Source organism: Solanum tuberosum, unplaced genomic scaffold (assembly GCF_000226075.1).
Source record: "Solanum tuberosum cultivar DM 1-3 516 R44 unplaced genomic scaffold, SolTub_3.0 scf00181, whole genome shotgun sequence".
NCBI classification, from domain to species: Eukaryota; Viridiplantae; Streptophyta; class Magnoliopsida; order Solanales; family Solanaceae; genus Solanum; species Solanum tuberosum.
In genome coordinates, this window is record NW_006239106.1 from 1,107,297 (window position 1) to 1,125,605 (window position 18,309).

General features: G+C 31.2%; 2 protein-coding genes across 2 annotated transcripts in view; both read right to left on the bottom strand.

Moving 5' to 3' along the window:
* Window positions 1–1,753: 1,753 nt before the first annotated feature.
* Window positions 1,754–2,744, bottom strand: LOC102588708 (nuclear transcription factor Y subunit B-3-like). Its single transcript, XM_006354652.2, has one exon. It carries the CDS (start codon window positions 2,584–2,586, stop codon window positions 2,011–2,013), a length of 576 nt encoding a protein of 191 aa, XP_006354714.1. The 5' UTR covers window positions 2,587–2,744; the 3' UTR covers window positions 1,754–2,010.
* A 7,430-nt stretch (window positions 2,745–10,174) lies between these two features.
* The window catches only part of LOC107061942 (uncharacterized mitochondrial protein AtMg00810-like), a 16,953-nt gene continuing 8,818 nt past the window's right edge, over window positions 10,175–18,309 (bottom strand). Inside the window, exon 2 of the mRNA XM_015311989.1 lies at window positions 10,175–10,319. Coding sequence (XP_015167475.1) covers window positions 10,175–10,319 — 145 coding nt within the window. The remainder of the gene's footprint in view (window positions 10,320–18,309) is intronic.

The window sequence follows — 18,309 nt, forward strand, 5'->3', positions numbered from 1 at the left end:
CAATAGTCAACAACTTTTGTCCTTTTTGTTTTTAATTTTTTTTTTATAAAAAAACTCAACCAAAAAGGCACTAGTTCCTATTATTCTCAATTCTAAAAACCCTTTTGTCTTCTTCTTTGTTGAATGTTTTTCGCTCTTGATTCTAGTCTTTATATATACATATATGATTATTGTGGTTATTTTTTATTTCTTCAACTAAAAAATCCCTTATCATTCTAAAATCAACAAAAAATTACAAATAATATTAGTATGTATTCGATTATGAAATTAAGGTTATAATTATTTTGTTTAATATTTTGTTTTTATTTGTTAAATGTTGAATGAAGAGAAATCATTCATAATATTCTTTTATTTTCTTAGTTCATATTGAAGCCTAGTTTTTCGTCCATCTTGTTATTTACCGTCTCATTCATAAGTCAATGTAAAAAAAAATTCAAATGTATTAACATTGTTTAGTATAGTCAAATATGTATGTTGTTAGCCTCATAAAAATTACAAATAACATTAGGTATATTTTTATATCTTGAACCCACTTCGTGAAAATCCTGGGTCCGCCACTGGTAATATTGAGGGGGCAAATTTTATAAATGGGTACATAGGGATCATTTTCTTCACACTAATCATTGTAAAAGTCCTTTCTATAGAAAAGGAACAAAGAAAACAAATGAGTGCTCAAATCTTCACCATCTAATTATAATTAACAATTCTAATATTTGTTTTTTTTATTAAGCTCGTCGTACAATAATTGCTTAGAATTATTTATTTCTTCTGTATAATTTGTGGACTACTACAATAAAACGAGATTTACTTTGTGCAAATTTGATAGATAATAAATTTAAATTCTCTCATCAATAATAATAAAAAAATCGATATTACGAAAATGATGTATCACAATAAGTTTAATAATTGTTGGTGGAGCAATATAGTTATAATTGAGGAGTCATCTCACTCTCTGGGCCAGACCAACATGAATAACACTGAATGGTCAGCTTCTTTTCTTGGGCCTATAAAATGCCAATTACTAGAATTGTCAAATAACTTTTTTCCTTTTTTGCACATATAATTGAAATAGTTACTTATTACTCCTATGTTCTATTCCCTTCGTCCACTTTTAGCTATCAAGACATTTTTTTAAAATCAAATAATAAAAATTTTGATTAACATTTTATGATGTATTTTTTCATTATATTAATATGCAAAAAATAGCAATTTATTGTACTTTTTGGGTAGTTTTTGAATATCTAAATTTTTTGTTTTAAATATCGAATTAATGTATTCTAATTTAACTTTCAAAACTAATCAAATTGACTTTCGAAAAGCGTAACATGACAACTAAAAATGGACGAAGGGAATAATATATAAGAATAATTCCGTATGAAGTTTCCTCGAAGGATTGAAATTTATCATATCACTTTTTTTTTCATCGGTGTTCGCTATTCGTAGTGGAGTCCAACTATTTTAAATTCGCGCCGCCTAGGACCCCATTTAGTGGAGTGCTACCAAAGATTTTTTTTATACCCTGAGTTCAAATCCAAAACTTCTAATTAAGAAAGGAACAACTCCATTCACTGCACCACATCATCAAGTCAATTAATAGCTAATTACTCTATATTCAAGCTCATACTATGTAGACAGCACGGTCAACTTAATATTAATTAATCCGTAAACAACTTTCAATACTTTAAAAACATTTTCTCAAAATACAACTTAGCATTTGATTCTTAATTAATCAAATAATTAAACCCAACAACAATTTGACTAGATAATAATAATAATAACATGACATTGATGAATCAGCTCATTCATTACATCAGAAAGACACATAATCAGCAAACCTATAAATCCAACTACAATACTTAACACAGATACTAATTTATAAAAGCAATAAAATATGTTAATTTAAAAACAAAAAAAGAAAAGAAAAATAAACATAACCTAAAAATAAGGTGTATGCAATATGTTGAGAAAACAAAGTACATAATATTTTTTTCAAAAATAAATAAAAATAAACTACCATTCAACCCCATGAAGATTAGCTTTAGATGCCAAATTCTCACCATAATTTTGTGAAAAATTCCCATTATTATAGCTCTGAATAAATTCAGGCCTTGCTAATGAGAATTTTGTAACATTATTATTATTATCATTATAACTAGTACCAATAATATTATTTGTACTAGTTATAATTGGTTCATGTGAAGTTTCATCATTTCTAGCCATGATATTTTTTTCCCCTTCACTTTCTCTATACTTATTTAGATAACCTTTTAAGGGTCCAACATAATTTTCAAACCCTAATGTTGTCATAGCCCATAAAAGGTCATCTCCATTGATGGTCTTCCTCTTCTCTCTTTGACATTTATCCGATGCTTCGCCCGTGATGAAGCTAATGAACTCAGACACACATTCTTGAACGGTTTCTTTGGCTTCTTTGGAGATTTTCGCGTTGGCTGGGAGAGATTTCTTCATGATTCTACTAACATTAGCTATAGGGAGGAACTTGTCTAGTTCTTTAGAGAAGTTATCGGATGTGTTGCCCGATAACGGGCTTTCAACCGGGCTAGTTAGGGTTTTTTTTCCGGTCATGATGATAATGATAATGATGATGAAGTCGAAAGAAATTAAAAGAGGAGATGTGTTGGGAGTTTTTTGTTTTTGTTTTGGGATTTTAGTGTATGTTGGTTTTGGAATATTGAAAGGGAGAGAAGGGAGGCTTTTATGCTTAACAATAGAAGGAAAAATAAACAATAGAAAAAAGAGTGGACAGACGGTTTGATTGGGACGTAAAAATGATATATATTAAATTATGAGTTGATTTTCAAAAGGATGTTGTGGATTTTTTTTTAATATATGTTTATTTTGTATTCGATATCATATTGAAATCCAGCTTATTCAGATTCGATCGATGCATTGCAGGGTCCATTTATGAGGGCGACACTCCCAATAAGATCTTTTTCGTATTTAGGATTAGAACATGCGACCTCTAATTAAGGGTGAGATCATCTCAACCATTCAACCATAACTCATGATGCTGAAATTTATCTTTTGCTAGGTTTACTCAACGCAAATTCAAATTAGTCATGTCAATAGGTGTTGGGTATTGCATTTATATATATACACTCAATTTAAGCTTAACAATTAAAAATTAAAAATTAAAGTGAAAAATAAATATTACTTAATTATAGGTAAATGAAAAATACATGTATTGTATTCGTTGGTTAGTATAAATATTAAGATTAAAAAAAGGTTTGTATAAATATCAAATTTGAATACATTTGACTCATCGTCTATCTTAAGGGAAAAAATAAGAAGAAATTACTTGTGGAATAATGGAATAAGATGAAATAAATATTTGAGCGAAAATTTAGAAAGGTACGTAGGTCAATGTTATAAAGACGTAATTTTAAATAGAAGTAATAAAGGTCAATGTTATAAAGACGTGATTTTAAATAGAAGTAATAAAAGATAGAAGGTTAACATGCAATCGAGTGTTCACATTTTAGATGAAAAAGGCAAAGGGACTTATCACATCCCCTCTTCTCTTTAGTAGTAGTAGCATTTCATAGTCGGATTGTTTCTTATTCTTCGATATGTGTTACGTTGGTACATTATTTGCATTATATTTAATTATATGGTTATCATAGTTTCTTGCATTTAATTTCTGCTTTGATAACTTCTTTTTTAAGTCGAAAATTTATTAGAAACAATTTTTTTATCACACAACAGTATTGAAGAAGGTTACGTCAAGTCATATTTATGTAATTATATTGAATATGTTGTTGTCGTAATTATCTCCGGATGTTAATGAAGAAGAGAAAACGGACAAAAAAAAGATAACAGAGAGGATCTCCATCATATAATAATATATACCTTTTTTATTTAAAAAAATAATAATATTTTTTTATGAGCTTTTTCTTCTTGTTTTGGACATGGAAAACTTTGCCACAAACTCCACTATAAGGTGAGTGTGAGTGGGCGGCTTGGTGGAGATTATTCATAATATGCTTTAATTATAATGTGACCTTTTGTTTGAGTTGACAAAATTACCAAAAAAAATTAGCTCCTTTTGTTTAACCAAATATTGACAGTAATTAGTACTAATTTCTAATTGAGTTTTGACTTATACATACAACTTATGTGTAAACATTATTATTATTATTATTATCATTATTATTATTATTATTATAATATTATTATTATTATTATTATTATTATGATTTACCAATAAAGACAAATTTATTTTTCTATAAAAAGTGCTTTTGAATTCGCAAATTTGTAGGTTTAATTTCTAACGTAAAAGTTATTTAAAATTATTATTGGATCTTCTTTTTAATGATTTAAAGCTAGCTGTTGGTATATTTTTGCTTTCCAAAGAGGGTAGGACCAAGAGTTCTTGTATTGTTCTTGGAATCATATCTTTCTAGAAATTCTTGATTATAAAATAGAGTTCATCTCCTCTTTTTCATCTTTTAATTATTGTGAAAAATTGAGTATTTTAATTCTTAAAAATTATAATTCTCCAATTCATATAATATTATTTATGATGATGATTTTTTTTCTATATTATGAGTTATTCATGTTTCGATACCTATTTTATAAATAAAGTTTAACTTCTATATACATGGATAACATAACATAAAAACGTTTATAAATAACCTGAAAATAAGGCAAGTTTTTTTTTTTGTATCAAAACATGTTCAAATATATTGATAATGTAAAAAATAAAAATAAAACTTAGACGGGTATATAAGTCAAATCCAAATAAATATCAGCATTCATAATGTACAATAATTCATTGGTATAATACATAGTTATGCCTTTAACTTAGTTTCAGTTGACATTTATGTTCTTCAACTTTTAGTGTGCAGAAGTAGACACTTAAATTTGTATAAAATTAAATAAGTAGACACACACGTCCTACATGGCATAATATATGTACAACGCCACGTAGGATGTCACATAGGATGTCACGTAGGATGGATGTGTTTATTTGTTCAATTTTATACAAGTTTAAGTGCATATATACTTATACATATCCAAAATTAGAAGGCATAAATACAAGCTGAATCAAAATTAAATGACATATTTATGTATTATGCCGTAAAATATTCCTCAAAATTGTAAAATGCCTATGGCAATAAAGATATTTGATATATAAAAATATATTAATTGTATGTATCTCCATTTCTAGCTCAACAAGTTCCCAAACAAAAGTATCCAATTATAAGTTTCTCATATTCTTTCTTATTATTTGACATTGGAGGAGACGTTTATGTTCGATAAAAGATTTCATCAATCCTTCACTTCACATGCAAATTAATATTTTTTCAAGATTTGTAAACATCATACGGTTCAAATTCTTGGATGGTGTTTACATTAAAATGCACAATAAGATAGCAAAGGTATCTTCTTCTTTTTATAGTGGTGTTCAGATCATATTTCTTTCACCTTGATTAATTATTTCATCAGATACTTGTTATATTATCAACGTAATAGTTAGGTGATTCTATCTACCACGACTTCGGTCTAAATGGGAAGAAATCACCTTCTTCATTTTTTGTTTTGCCTTAGATAGGAACTAAACCCTAATCTACAAGATTTGTACTTAGTTTATTTAATTACTAGGTCACACCTTTGAGCGCGTGACAATGTACATTTGCAACGCTAAAGAAAGAAAAGTAGAAAACAAAAGAGAGAAGGAAGTGCATAAATTCTTTTCTTTTCCTCACTTGTATTTGTTGGTGTCCCCCATGGATTCCATGTATTAAATCAATCACTTAAGGCTATGATTTGACACAAAAATTAAATCTTCATATATAAGTTTATATGAAGAAGTTAAAAGGTGCAGAAACAAAAAGATGCTTATTTTCTTTACTTTATTTCATCTTATAAGATCATGTTTAAAAAAAGAGTTTTGAAAGATATTGTATGACAAGGATTTCTGGATCATGCTCCACATTAGTAGTTGTTCCTTATCTTGAGGCATTTTTGGCTTTAAGATATAAAGTTTGTTGAAGAAAGCTTGTTTTGTTGATAGATTTAAATTATATTTGACCCCTTTTTGTTCTGACTCGAAAATTAACTTCATTTCTTGAGCTTCAAATAGTTGAATGGGATTGCAAAATCATCAATTGATATGAGCCTCTTGAATTATGAAAACTAAAAGATGACATAAACATGTTAAAAGGTTATAACGAGTTGAGCCTCTTGAATTGTGAGTAAACTCAAAACTCAACATAGCAATACATGTTAGTATTAAAGTTTCATTACCTCAAAAATGATTTTTAGCGGCAATTAATTAACGACAATAGCTTAATTGCCACTAAATATGTACTTTTAGCGGCAATTGACACTCTTTGTATATGTCCCTAAAGCCTTTAGCGACATTGAATCCTATGACAATTAACTAATGCCAGTAAAGACTTTAACACTTTTTGTTAATGTGTATATTTATTGCCGCTAAAAGGTGTTTTTTTTGTAGTGTTTGTAATACTAACTCCTCTTCCGTATTTCAAATCATCATAGTCTCGCTTTCCTCATTTTATCCATGATATGCTTGTTCCTAATATTATCACTTTTAGTATGTCCACTACCACTTTATAAAAGTTACCTTTAAGTTCATGTGGTATTTTTTTATTACACAAGACTCCAAATGCAAGTTTTCGCTTCATCCAAGCCATGTCAATACGATGTGTGACATCCCCATTGATGTCCCCTCTTTCATGGATGACAAACCCAAGCTACTTAAAACTATCTCTCTTAGGATTGTCTGTGCATCAAACCTCATTTGCACACTTGCCTCATGCATTGCAATATCACTAAATTTTCACTCCAAATATTTATTTAAGTCTTGCTCAATATGAACCCATTAGATTAATCTAGAGTTTGTCTCCATACCTCCAATCTAACATAACTCTATTGAGTGTCTCTTCGATCAATACAAAATCATCTACAAATATATACACCATGACATCTCATCTTGAAAATATTGCATCAATTCATTCATCACCAAGATAAATAGGAACATGCTAAGAATTGATCCCTAATGCAATCTCATATCAACTAGGAAGTGCTTCAATATTTTTCCTCTCATCGTTCTAACTGAGTCTACGTTCCATCATACATATTCCCTAATGTAGGTCAACGGTACACCTCTAGCCTACCGGCATCTCCAGAGGACTTTCCTCGAGACATTATCATAGGTTTTTAAAAGGTCAATTAACATCATACGTAAGTTCATCTTTCTTTCTTTATATTTAAGTCCATATCTGTTTCCTTATACTTATTCACTGATCTGCTCACAAGATGGATGACTTCTGTAGTCAATCGCTCCATTGTGAAATTGATTCTTTAAAATAGACACACCCCTTCTCACCCTCATCATTCTCTCTCAAACTATCATAGAATAGCGTAATAACTTGATACCGACCCTTATTATTATTATAGTTTTGAATATCATTTGTGTTCTCGTACAATAATATACCATTGTACTCTGATGAGTCCACAAATTGGACTCATTTAGGGCAATATTTTGATAGAATTAGTGTCCTCAAATGCATATTTAATCTCAATATCTGATGAAAACTCTTAAGTTTCAGGTATTTGGAGTTTTGAGGGAAAGCATGGACACTACTTAGTAAAAAAGGAACAAAGGCAGCTGAAAGAACGAAGAAATGAAGATCTGAGAATCGCCGAACCCATTCGGCGAGTCGCCAAAAGGTCTTATCCTCGCCTTTTGTTCTAGTGTGCTGAGCCCTGAAAGAAAGGATCAATCTGGTAGTGAAAAAGAGAAGTCCGCGTATCACCGAACAGTTTTGCGAAGCAGTACTATGTCGCCCAATGATCCAAAACATGACGATGCTGAAGGATAGAGCAAGACGACGATGAAACCTACCAAAGGACGGATCACCGAGTTGATCGGCAATCTCGATTAACGACGTCAAATGATTCGCTGCAGTACAGATTTTTGAAAACTATAAATACTCGTTGAGAGTTGTAGCTTAATATTAGATTTTTAATATATAATTTTTAACATAGAATTTTGAGTTCTAAGTTTGGAGGGGTTTTTGAAGAACTTGAAGATTCAAAGGGTTTCAACTCCAAGAATTTGGACTTGGGTCTTGTGGATTCTTCACTCTTTGCTTGTTTTGCTACTTCAATTTTCATACCCATTTGAATGCAAACTCATATTGATATAAATTTCTATCTATTTTACATGTGTAGCTAAAACCTCAATTCCTTGGGGTGTGATTTTGTGAATAATGGGTTAGATTATCTGTTGGGTCTTGCTTGTTATTGGTTTATTGTTGTGTAAATGTGATTTCGTTTAGTAGTTGTGGTGGAGCTTAATGAAATTGTAGTTGCAAATACGATTTCACCTTTGTGTTTTCGGCTTGCTCGAGAGAGAGGTCGTAAAACTAAGACTACTAAATTGATGGCCGGTGGGAATGGGTCGACATGAGGTTCTGCTCGAGAGAGTGAACCCTAGTCCTTCTCCCACACACTCAGCTCGAGAGAGTGAATGGGCTAAGGCGGAGGTTGTTCTTCAAATGTGGCAAGTGGGTGTCCGAGAGGAACCCATTTGATTCAGGGTAAGTTGCTCGAGAGAGAATTTACCCCCACTATAGTCTAGCCTAGTCACAAATACTCATCGGATTTACTATCAAAAGCATGTATCCAATAGTCTAGTCTAACCCGTATTCCTATCACATCCCAAGAATTCTCTCTCCTTGATTAGTACTCTTTGCATTTTTGCTGTTTTTGCTTACTTATCACAAACCCCCATTGATAATTGACGCTTGCGTCACCCCTTAGATTTAACATGTTTATATTCGATAATGTTTTTAGGTATGACTAATTAAAACTTAATTATATTTTTCTAATAATTCTCAATCACACTCCCTTGAAACTCGACCCCAACCCTTGGTTAGGTTACTTTACTATTATATGATTGTAGACACTTGCATTGGAAGTTGTGTCTTTATTACACAAACATCATACTCCACCTTCATTCTTCAAACATTTTGGTCATCGATCTCAAAAATGACATCAAACAACGCGCGCTCTACGTTTGGAAGATCTGTGAACAATTTGATACACTATATTTCATCAACCCTTTGAGCGAAATGCGGCAAAAGAAAATGAATGAAAATTCATGGACCAATCCATCATCTTCACCCTGTAGGAATTACAAGATCACCCAAAGAGGCCTTCGATATCTAGGGGGTCACAAACCGACCATAGAACCATGCTTAATAAATGAATCACATTTATTGTAAACTATCAAATTGGGCAATCAGGGTTGGAGAAGGACAATGGCTCATAAATTCTTAAAATAATGTTCTAAAGATCAAAGAGTTGGGCAGAAGGGGAGGGAGAGCCCTCCATTCTTGGTTCTTTTGTAGTTGGATCATCCAAAACCACACGAATCCTTTGTTAATCGCTCTATACCTATCATGTATATGCTCTTTCAAAACTACTTGATATTTCATTTGGTCTGGTCGTTCTTCCTCTGTTCATTCTACTAATAGCACGCTTAACCTCCTCAACCCTAATAAATCTACGATATCCAAAATTTTAATGTCTCTTAGAGTTCTCCAAATCATCCAACACATTGTCTATAGCCCCTTATTCGTTTAAGAGTTTGTGAAAGTATGATTGTCATATTTGCTTAATGAGGATCTCTTCTACCAATACCTTGTTTTATTCATTATTGATGTACTTTAGTTGATCCAGGTGTCGGGTTCCTCTTTCTCGCCTTCGCGAACTTATACAAATTCTTATCTCCCCCTTTTTGTCCCCTAGATCAATATACAAGCATTTGAAAGTTCCCTTCTTTGTTGTTGTAACCTCTAATTTAGCCTCCACCTTCGTCGCCTTATAAATTTCCTTATTCATGCGCTTCTCTTCCTCATTATTACACTCCACCAACTTTGCATAAACAATCTTCTTTACTTTTTCTTTTCGTTGGACTTCTTCATTCCACCACCAATCCCCTTGATGACCACCTACATTACCCCTAGGTGTATCCCTATCACATAACTAGCTACTTTTCTAATGCAACTAGTTATCTTATCGCACATGTTGCATTATTTGCATTCTTACTACTTCTCTAGGTCCCCATTGCCATCAACTTCTCTCCCATCTCTCGAGAGAGGACAGGGGTCAAGCCACCCTATTTAATCCTCGATCGCTCATATAAAGCCTTCTTCCTCCCCTGTTGCTTAATCTTCAAGTTCATCATCAAAAACTTATGATGGATAGTAAGATTCTCGTTCGGAATAATCTTACAGTCCTTACAACGACCTCTATCACCCTTCCTAAAAAGTAAGTAATCTATTCGAGTTTAGCTACCACGCTATGAAAAGTAATCAATGGTCCTCTTTTTTCGAAAAAACACGAATTAGCTATCACCAACTCAAAAGCTTCAAAAAAGTAAAAGAAAAAAATCATTATGAATGGCAACTAGAGAAAAACGTGACAGGTATTTTTAATAAAAAATAATTTTCTAAGAGAATTATTTTCGAAAAGTATTTCCCTCGTACCAAACACTCATGGTTCCTTTTTCTATATAAATAAATAAATTTCCAATTAGCATTTTAAAAATTCTGTTTCTCTAGGAGGGAGTTGCATGATGAGTCATCAAATAATTAAGTTGGCTTTCTTCTAGCTACTTCTAATGCTCCGCGTGACATATCCTGCAGCAAAATACAATACTTCTAGTCAACTACTATTATGTTTTTCATTCAATATCATATACTCACTTTGAGCTCGACTAATTAAAACTCATATTCAAAAATTTCACTTTCAAAGAAATATTTTTTTATGTTAAATACAATTTTATTCCTCAGGTTTGACATACAACTTTTGATTAAGAATAAAAAAATATTTGTTACTCTATTAAATTTTTCCGTGATCCCTATTATTATAATACTCTTTACCACACTTGGCTAGGGATTTGATGAGCTAACTCTTGTAGTTCAACAATTAAAAACTTGCACGTTCAGTTTCGAAACGGTCATATACTAATTTAGTGTAAATTTAATTAATTATTAATACCAGCTCAGCTTAACTCTTGTTACAAAAATGTGCCAAATGTCAATTTGCTAAAAATAGTGAAGTACATTCATTATACTATCCCCTATTAGTTGTCTCTTTAATCAATCCAGCTAAATGTTTAAATAATGTTGCGCAAATTATAAGAACTCCTACTATTATTATTTATAATAAAGTAGTGGCTAGGTTAGCTATGTTGTATAGGTGGAGTGTTGATTAATTAAGAATTTACACGTTAAAATAAATAAATCATGAAAGTAGTGAAAATAAGAATATTGAGATAGATATATAGACATACTAGGAGAGATAATATTAGAAACATATATGTTCGCCTATTTAGGATAATGTGAGAAAAAAAAATTATGTGGTGAATAAGATGAGAAAGGTGAGACTGAAATAGTTCGGACATGAGATGCAAGATGATGCTCCACTGATGAGGTTGACTATGGTGAGTATGATGAGAGGTAGAGGTAAACCAAAAAAGTATTGGGGGCATGTGATTAGATAGGACATGATACTTCTGCATCATATCCAGGAACATGACCCTAGCAGAGATGGAGGTCGAGGATTAGGGTAGAAGGTTAATAGGTAGTCGAGCGTTGTCTAGTGTCCTTTATGAGTATTTTTTTTATTACTCTTTTACTATCTCATTATTCGATTTCATTATTATTTATTGCTTTTTTTTTGCTTCGATTACCGTAGCATTTTTGTTGTTATTGTTCTCTTCTTCTTTACTTTAGCATGACTTCTTTACTACTGTATTTCTTTTTCATATTTGATTTTTATATACATTACTTAAACCGAAGATCTACCGAAAACAATCTCATCAAAACTAGATTCGACTTATATGATTTATTTATGGATGAAAAATAAACATTACAAATTAAATAAACTAATGAAGTAGAAAAAAAGGGGTAGAAAATTAACAAGGTGGAACAGGATAAAGGGAAAGGATCCAAACAAAAGCATCTGATCACTTAAAAACAAGTACGACTTTTAGAGAATGACCTATATTTTGACCTTGATAAAGTTGGAATTTGTTTCATCAAAACCAATATTCTTAAAAATAAATTTTGAAATTTTTTGTTTTGATTTTACAAACTGGAAAACGAAGAGCTTATGACGTTTTGATTAATTTTTCTAACACATGTTAGGATTGAAGATGGATATATAGATTATTGCGCGGAATTTCTTACTAATCATATACTATTATCATATTATAAGGGATTCAAACAGGACCCTTATGTTTAAAATATTACATATATCAATATAAAATAAAATAAAATTTATATATAGTGTAATTTTTCGACGAAGAGTGTCCAGTGAATATCCTGCTGACACCACCATATAGCTCCGCCCCTGCGATGGGCTACGAGACCTTATAGTTTTCTAGCTCAAGACAAAGTGAAGAAAGAAGAATGGAAAGTAAAACAATGATTTAGTATTTACATGAATTATTACATCATGCGTCTAATTATTTTATTTCAACTATTTTATTAATAAATCACTCTTAAAATAAATCATCTCAAGATTTGTCACACAAAATTGGACAATCGACACTGCCGCATACTTTAATTTAGTGCATACCAAAAGTGGTAAAAAGAATTAGATTAATTAATTAAAACTTCAAATTATAATGCTTGTCTTTATATTTTAAGTTTTTTAATTATACACTCTTGCAGTCTTGTATTGCTCTAGTAGTAAATGGAAATGCTAATGCTGAATCATTTTCCCTTTATTACAAATTAATTAAATATACCTCTTATTTTATTATAATCTCTAAAAAAATATCAGTTAAAAAAATTACTAAAATCTCCTCTCGGATACATCCCTATCCTCTCTCAGATACATTCCTCCCATCTCGGATACATTTGTATCCCCCTCTTAAATACATCCATTCCTCTTGAATATATCTCTACCCCCTCTTAGATATATATGTATATATATATCATTCCCATTAAATAATGTATCATTTGCAATTCGTGAACTATATATTCGCAGGTTTCTAATGTATCCGTGATCCTATTAATTTTAAAGGATTTTTATTTTAATGATAAAATTTATGTAATTTTTATCATTAAATTAATACATCACTTAAGAATATTCGATTTTTGGTAATAAAGTTCCACAAAACTTCTTATTAATAACTCAAGAGGTCAAATACGATACCTGTGTTAGTTTAGTTGACCATATATAATTTACTTTCTTTATTTTCTCTTTGATACGTTGGCTGACATACTATAATTTTTTTTTTTTTTTTTATACTCATATGGTGTGTAATCAATTACAGTATTTTATAATGTCAAATGACATAAATTACTTTTTATTGTGATATTAATTTAATATTTCTTGTTTAGTGCTAGGTGGGCTACCATTTCTCAACGTTGTCTTGGTATTTGAAAAAGGCATATGGTTGCCGGCCACGTCGAGAACATTCTCAATTTCTTCTACGTATTTTTTTCTTTCTTTGGGGTGTGATCAAGTACCGTCCGTGCCAGTACGAGTTCAATATAAATCATTAATTTTATTTTAATTTATGTAACACAAATAAAATATGGAGTCAATCAAATTTGTATATGCTTTAAGTTGTTGCTCTATTTGTTTCAATTTATCTCGTACAAATGAAATTTTGAGAGTTGGCCAAATTTTTTTTTTTTACATAATATGTTACTCTCTTTGTCCAATTTATGTGGTACACATGAAGTTTTGAAAGTAACCAGATTTTTATATGATTTTTAGATATTTAAGTTGTTAATTATTTTGATTTATAATAGTTTAAAAATATTTTTCACATAATATATGTTACTCCCTTTATTTCAATTTATGGAGTGTAGATAAATCGGAATAATTATCTTGTAAGATCTTTTAAGATATTGTAATACTTAGGGTGAGTAGTTGATAAGGAGGAAAATATTTTCAAGAAAATGTTTGATTGGTCAAAATATTTTTTGAAACGGCATAAGTTCTTTAAAAATGAGAAAAGTGATTTCTCTAACAAAATTAGAAAAAATAAATTTCGTACGTAACAATTCAAGTTCATTATATTTATTTCCTCCCCATCGACTCAACGTCCCTGATCCCCACCAAGATCATTGGGTGTAATTTCCTTTTATCTTTAAACTGAGAATGGGCCAGTCCTATTTCAAAAGATCCATCTTATTATAAAGGGAAAATTACGCGGTTAAGCAAACTTATACTACTTAATTACTCATCATAGCTATAGTTTGCTATAATTACCACTCGCGACTAACATTATACATTAATTATGTAGGCTGACTTCGAGTTTGTATAATTAGCCACATTTGTATATGTATAATTCGCCAGAATATACAAATACATATGTATAATATACAATTATCTAACCGATATACATATACAATTCACCTCTCTCCCACTCTCTGCCCTCTCTCGCTCGCCTCTCTCCTCCCTCTCCCAATCTCGCTCGCCTCTCTCCTCCCTCTCCCAATCTCGCTCGCCTCTCTCCTCCCTCTCCCAATCTCGCTCGCCTCTCTCCTCCCTCTCCCAATCTCGCTCGCCTCTCTCCTCCCTCTCCCAATCTCGCTCGCCTCTCTCCTCCCTCTCCCAATCTCGCTCGCCTCTCTCCTCCCTCTCCCAATCTCGCTCGCCTCTCTCCTCCCTCTCCCAATCTCGCTCGCCTCTCTCCTCCCTCTCCCAATCTCGCTCGCCTCTCTCCTCCCTCTCCCAATCTCGCTCGCCTCTCTCCTCCCTCTCCCAATCTCGCTCGCCTCTCTCCTCCCTCTCCCAATCTCGCTCGCCTCTCTCCTCCCTCTCCCAATCTCGCTCGCCTCTCTCCTCCCTCTCCCAATCTCGCTCGCCATATATACAAATACATATGTATAATATACAATTATGTAACCTATATACATATACAATTCACCTCTCTCCACTCTTTGCCCTCAATCGCTCGCCGCTCTCCTTTCTCTCTCCCAATCTCGCTCGCCTCTCTCCTCCCTATAACATGTAGCTATGAATTGTAATTATCAAACTATAGCTATGGAGAGTAATTAGGCTATTTTTGAGTGGCTATATGTGAAAGTTCCTCTAATATAAAACATGGGCTTGAGAGTAAGTTGGCCCATCATCGTCAATAATCAAAAGGAAATTATGGGCTTCAATTTTTTTTTAAAAGAAGTAAAACTAACATAAATCTCATAGTGTTAAAAGCTAATTACATCATAATTCTATTCTTTTTCAAATTACAAAAATTCCTTAAATTTATAGGATCTCGGATACATCAGAAAACATGTGGATACATAGCTCACGTATTGTGAATAATGATACATTACTTAATGGGAGGGATGTATCTGAAAGGGGATAGAGATGTATCCGAGAGGGGATAGGGATGTATCCAAGAGAGGATAAAGATGTATTCTACGTGATTTAGGTATAAGCAAAGGGATTTCGACGTGATCTCTTTCCATTTGTTCTATGTTTGGTAGACAGAGTTACAAGTATACTTGTTGTTGGTGGAAGATGACAAATATTTTGTGAAATTTTAATCGAGGTGTACACAAATTGACGTGAATGTACGATTATAAAATAAAAAGATTTCGATCATTAGATACTGAAGGGTGCACTAAGCATAATGTGGATGATTAGCTTCTAGCCTTCTACCATTAAATTAGTGTTCATCCATAATACTATGTAATTTAGCTTCATGCACATCTTCTACTTCAATCTTTTAACCTTGATAATCTTGATTGTACCTTTTTTATTTTTGTAAAACAGATTTCTACCTAATCAACAAGTTTATGAGTGGATTCAATATTCTTTAGACATTACAAGTTTGATTTTGGAAATAATTTATCACAATACATTTGATTTATTAGATTTCAAATCTATTACTTAGTATTCTATACTTCTTTTAACGGGTTTTTATACACATGAAATTCGAGCCAAAATTATCGAATTCAGATACATAATCTATAAGTTACTGCTTTTCAACAATCTTTAAAGCGCACGATGCATCACATGTTGAATTAAAAATAGATATTTTCTATATTTATTTTTACTTGTTCATTTTAATGTTGTACATCTCTTAAAATATAAATATATTTTTATTATGAAACGATATAAAACGATAAAAGTACATCCAAATACATTACATAAGCGTATAATAAAGGAACTAGCTAGAACACTTAGGGGTCGTTTGGTAGGCCACATTAAAATAAATAGTCCATGTATTATGTGTGGTATTATTTAGTACTATGTTTGGTAGGAATTTGGGCCTATATATAACTATTCCATGGATTAGTTATACCTCCTACATGGTATTATAGGATGCATTACTAATACCTTCCATTTGGAGGTATTAGTAATACATAGGATATAATATCATGGGATAAGTCTATGTAAAGACAAAAATATCCCTCAAATCATTTTAATTATATTGTTTATTTTATGTTTTATATTGTACTAGTAAATTTATTTAAATAAATTAGCTTGCAAATTATTTAGAGAGAGTTGTTTGTTACTAAATAAATCCAATACAAATTAATGCAATATATATATTTGTATTTTGAATAATTTATAAAATTGCATACATATTAAAACTACAACTTTGCAATTTTTATGTATAAATGTAGATGATTTATTCAATTTTTACTATTGTTTTACTGCCTTTTCAATTTTTTAAAGTGATATATAGTTTATCTTTTTTAAAATTGAAAATTGACATTTTGTAAGTGAACAATTTACTAAGATGATAATTATTTATCCTCAAATAATTTAAGTGGAAAAAAAGACAAACATGACAACAAAAATTGTTCTTCTCATAGCTAGTTAGAAGGCCATAAAAAAATAATGTTGTCCAACAATTATTTACATTAACTCAATTACATAATAATTCAAGGGTATAATTGGAAAGAAGTTTTTAAAGTTTTAATCCAAACACAAGATGAGGTGGGAAATAATGAACCAAACTCTTGATAAAAATAAACCCTGCATTACTAATCTCTTCACTATTAATCCCTGCATTATTAATCCGAACATTACTAATCCCTGCATTATTAGTCTTTGTACCAAACGACCCCTTAATATATTGACATAAATTCATAATAAGTTACGGACACATTTGAGTACAATATTGATACATAACGAATAACAAGAAACATCTACACTTGATGCAAATGTATAATCAGTAGCGAATACATACAAATGCATTCGATACAAAAAATATAACCAAAAACAAATGCGCCTTATGTTGATGTTGGGGGGTGGGGTGGTGGAGGGTGAATATATAGGTAGGAATGTTGAACAAATAAATAGTATAACTAATAAGAAAGACAAAACCAACATAGTAAGTGGTGCAGTGATGTGACTGTTTTATCCTTAACCAGAGGTCTCGAGTTTGAGTTCTAGGTATAGAGAAAATTATGTTGGGAGTGTCACCCCTGAATAAGCCCGGTACATGATTCGAATTTAATCAAAGCTCTAATGTGAGCTCCAGAGACCGGGCGGGAAACAAAAAGTAATAATAAGAAAGACAAAAGAAAAGTGTAGAAGGAGAACCTAATGTTAGAGCCTTGGGAATTGACCATCCAAGGTGCCCACTTTCAATGAAGAATAAAAAAAGGCTTTAGGATAGAGCATTAAGTCACACACTTCCACTCTAGTACAACTATTTTGTACTGCCACTGCCCATTCCTTATCCTTCTGTTTCAACTTGATTACTTGAGTCAGAATTGGATAGACTAGAGTAGATTAATTAAGAGAATTTTAGAAATAGTATAATAGCGAACAATTTTGATATTCAGTTCGATATTTGTTTTTGAAATCTCAGTATTTAATCAAAATACCAAATTTATTTATGGTATATAACTTTATATGTATTAAGTTAAGGTTGTGCTTAACCCTTTTTTTAAAATTTGTAATAATTTATGCAAGTCATGAAGTATTTGTTAAACACTTGCCAAGCTAAAACCAAAAAAAGAAAAAGAAAAAAAGTGCAAGTACTCTTTAATATAATAAGTATTAATTTGACTAAGGGTGTGTTTGGTATGAAGGAAAATGTTTTCCTAGAAAATATATTTCCTGGAAAACAAGTAGATTTTTTATTTATTTTCTCATGTTTGGTTGGTGAGTAGAAAATATTTTCTGGAAAAGATTTTTAGTATTTGATTTATGATTGAAAAATATTTTTGAGAAATATCTTTTATTTTTACTAAAGTAGAAAATAATTTTTGAAATTGAAAATATTTTTAAAAACAAACTTAATTTTTTTTTTGGGAGTGG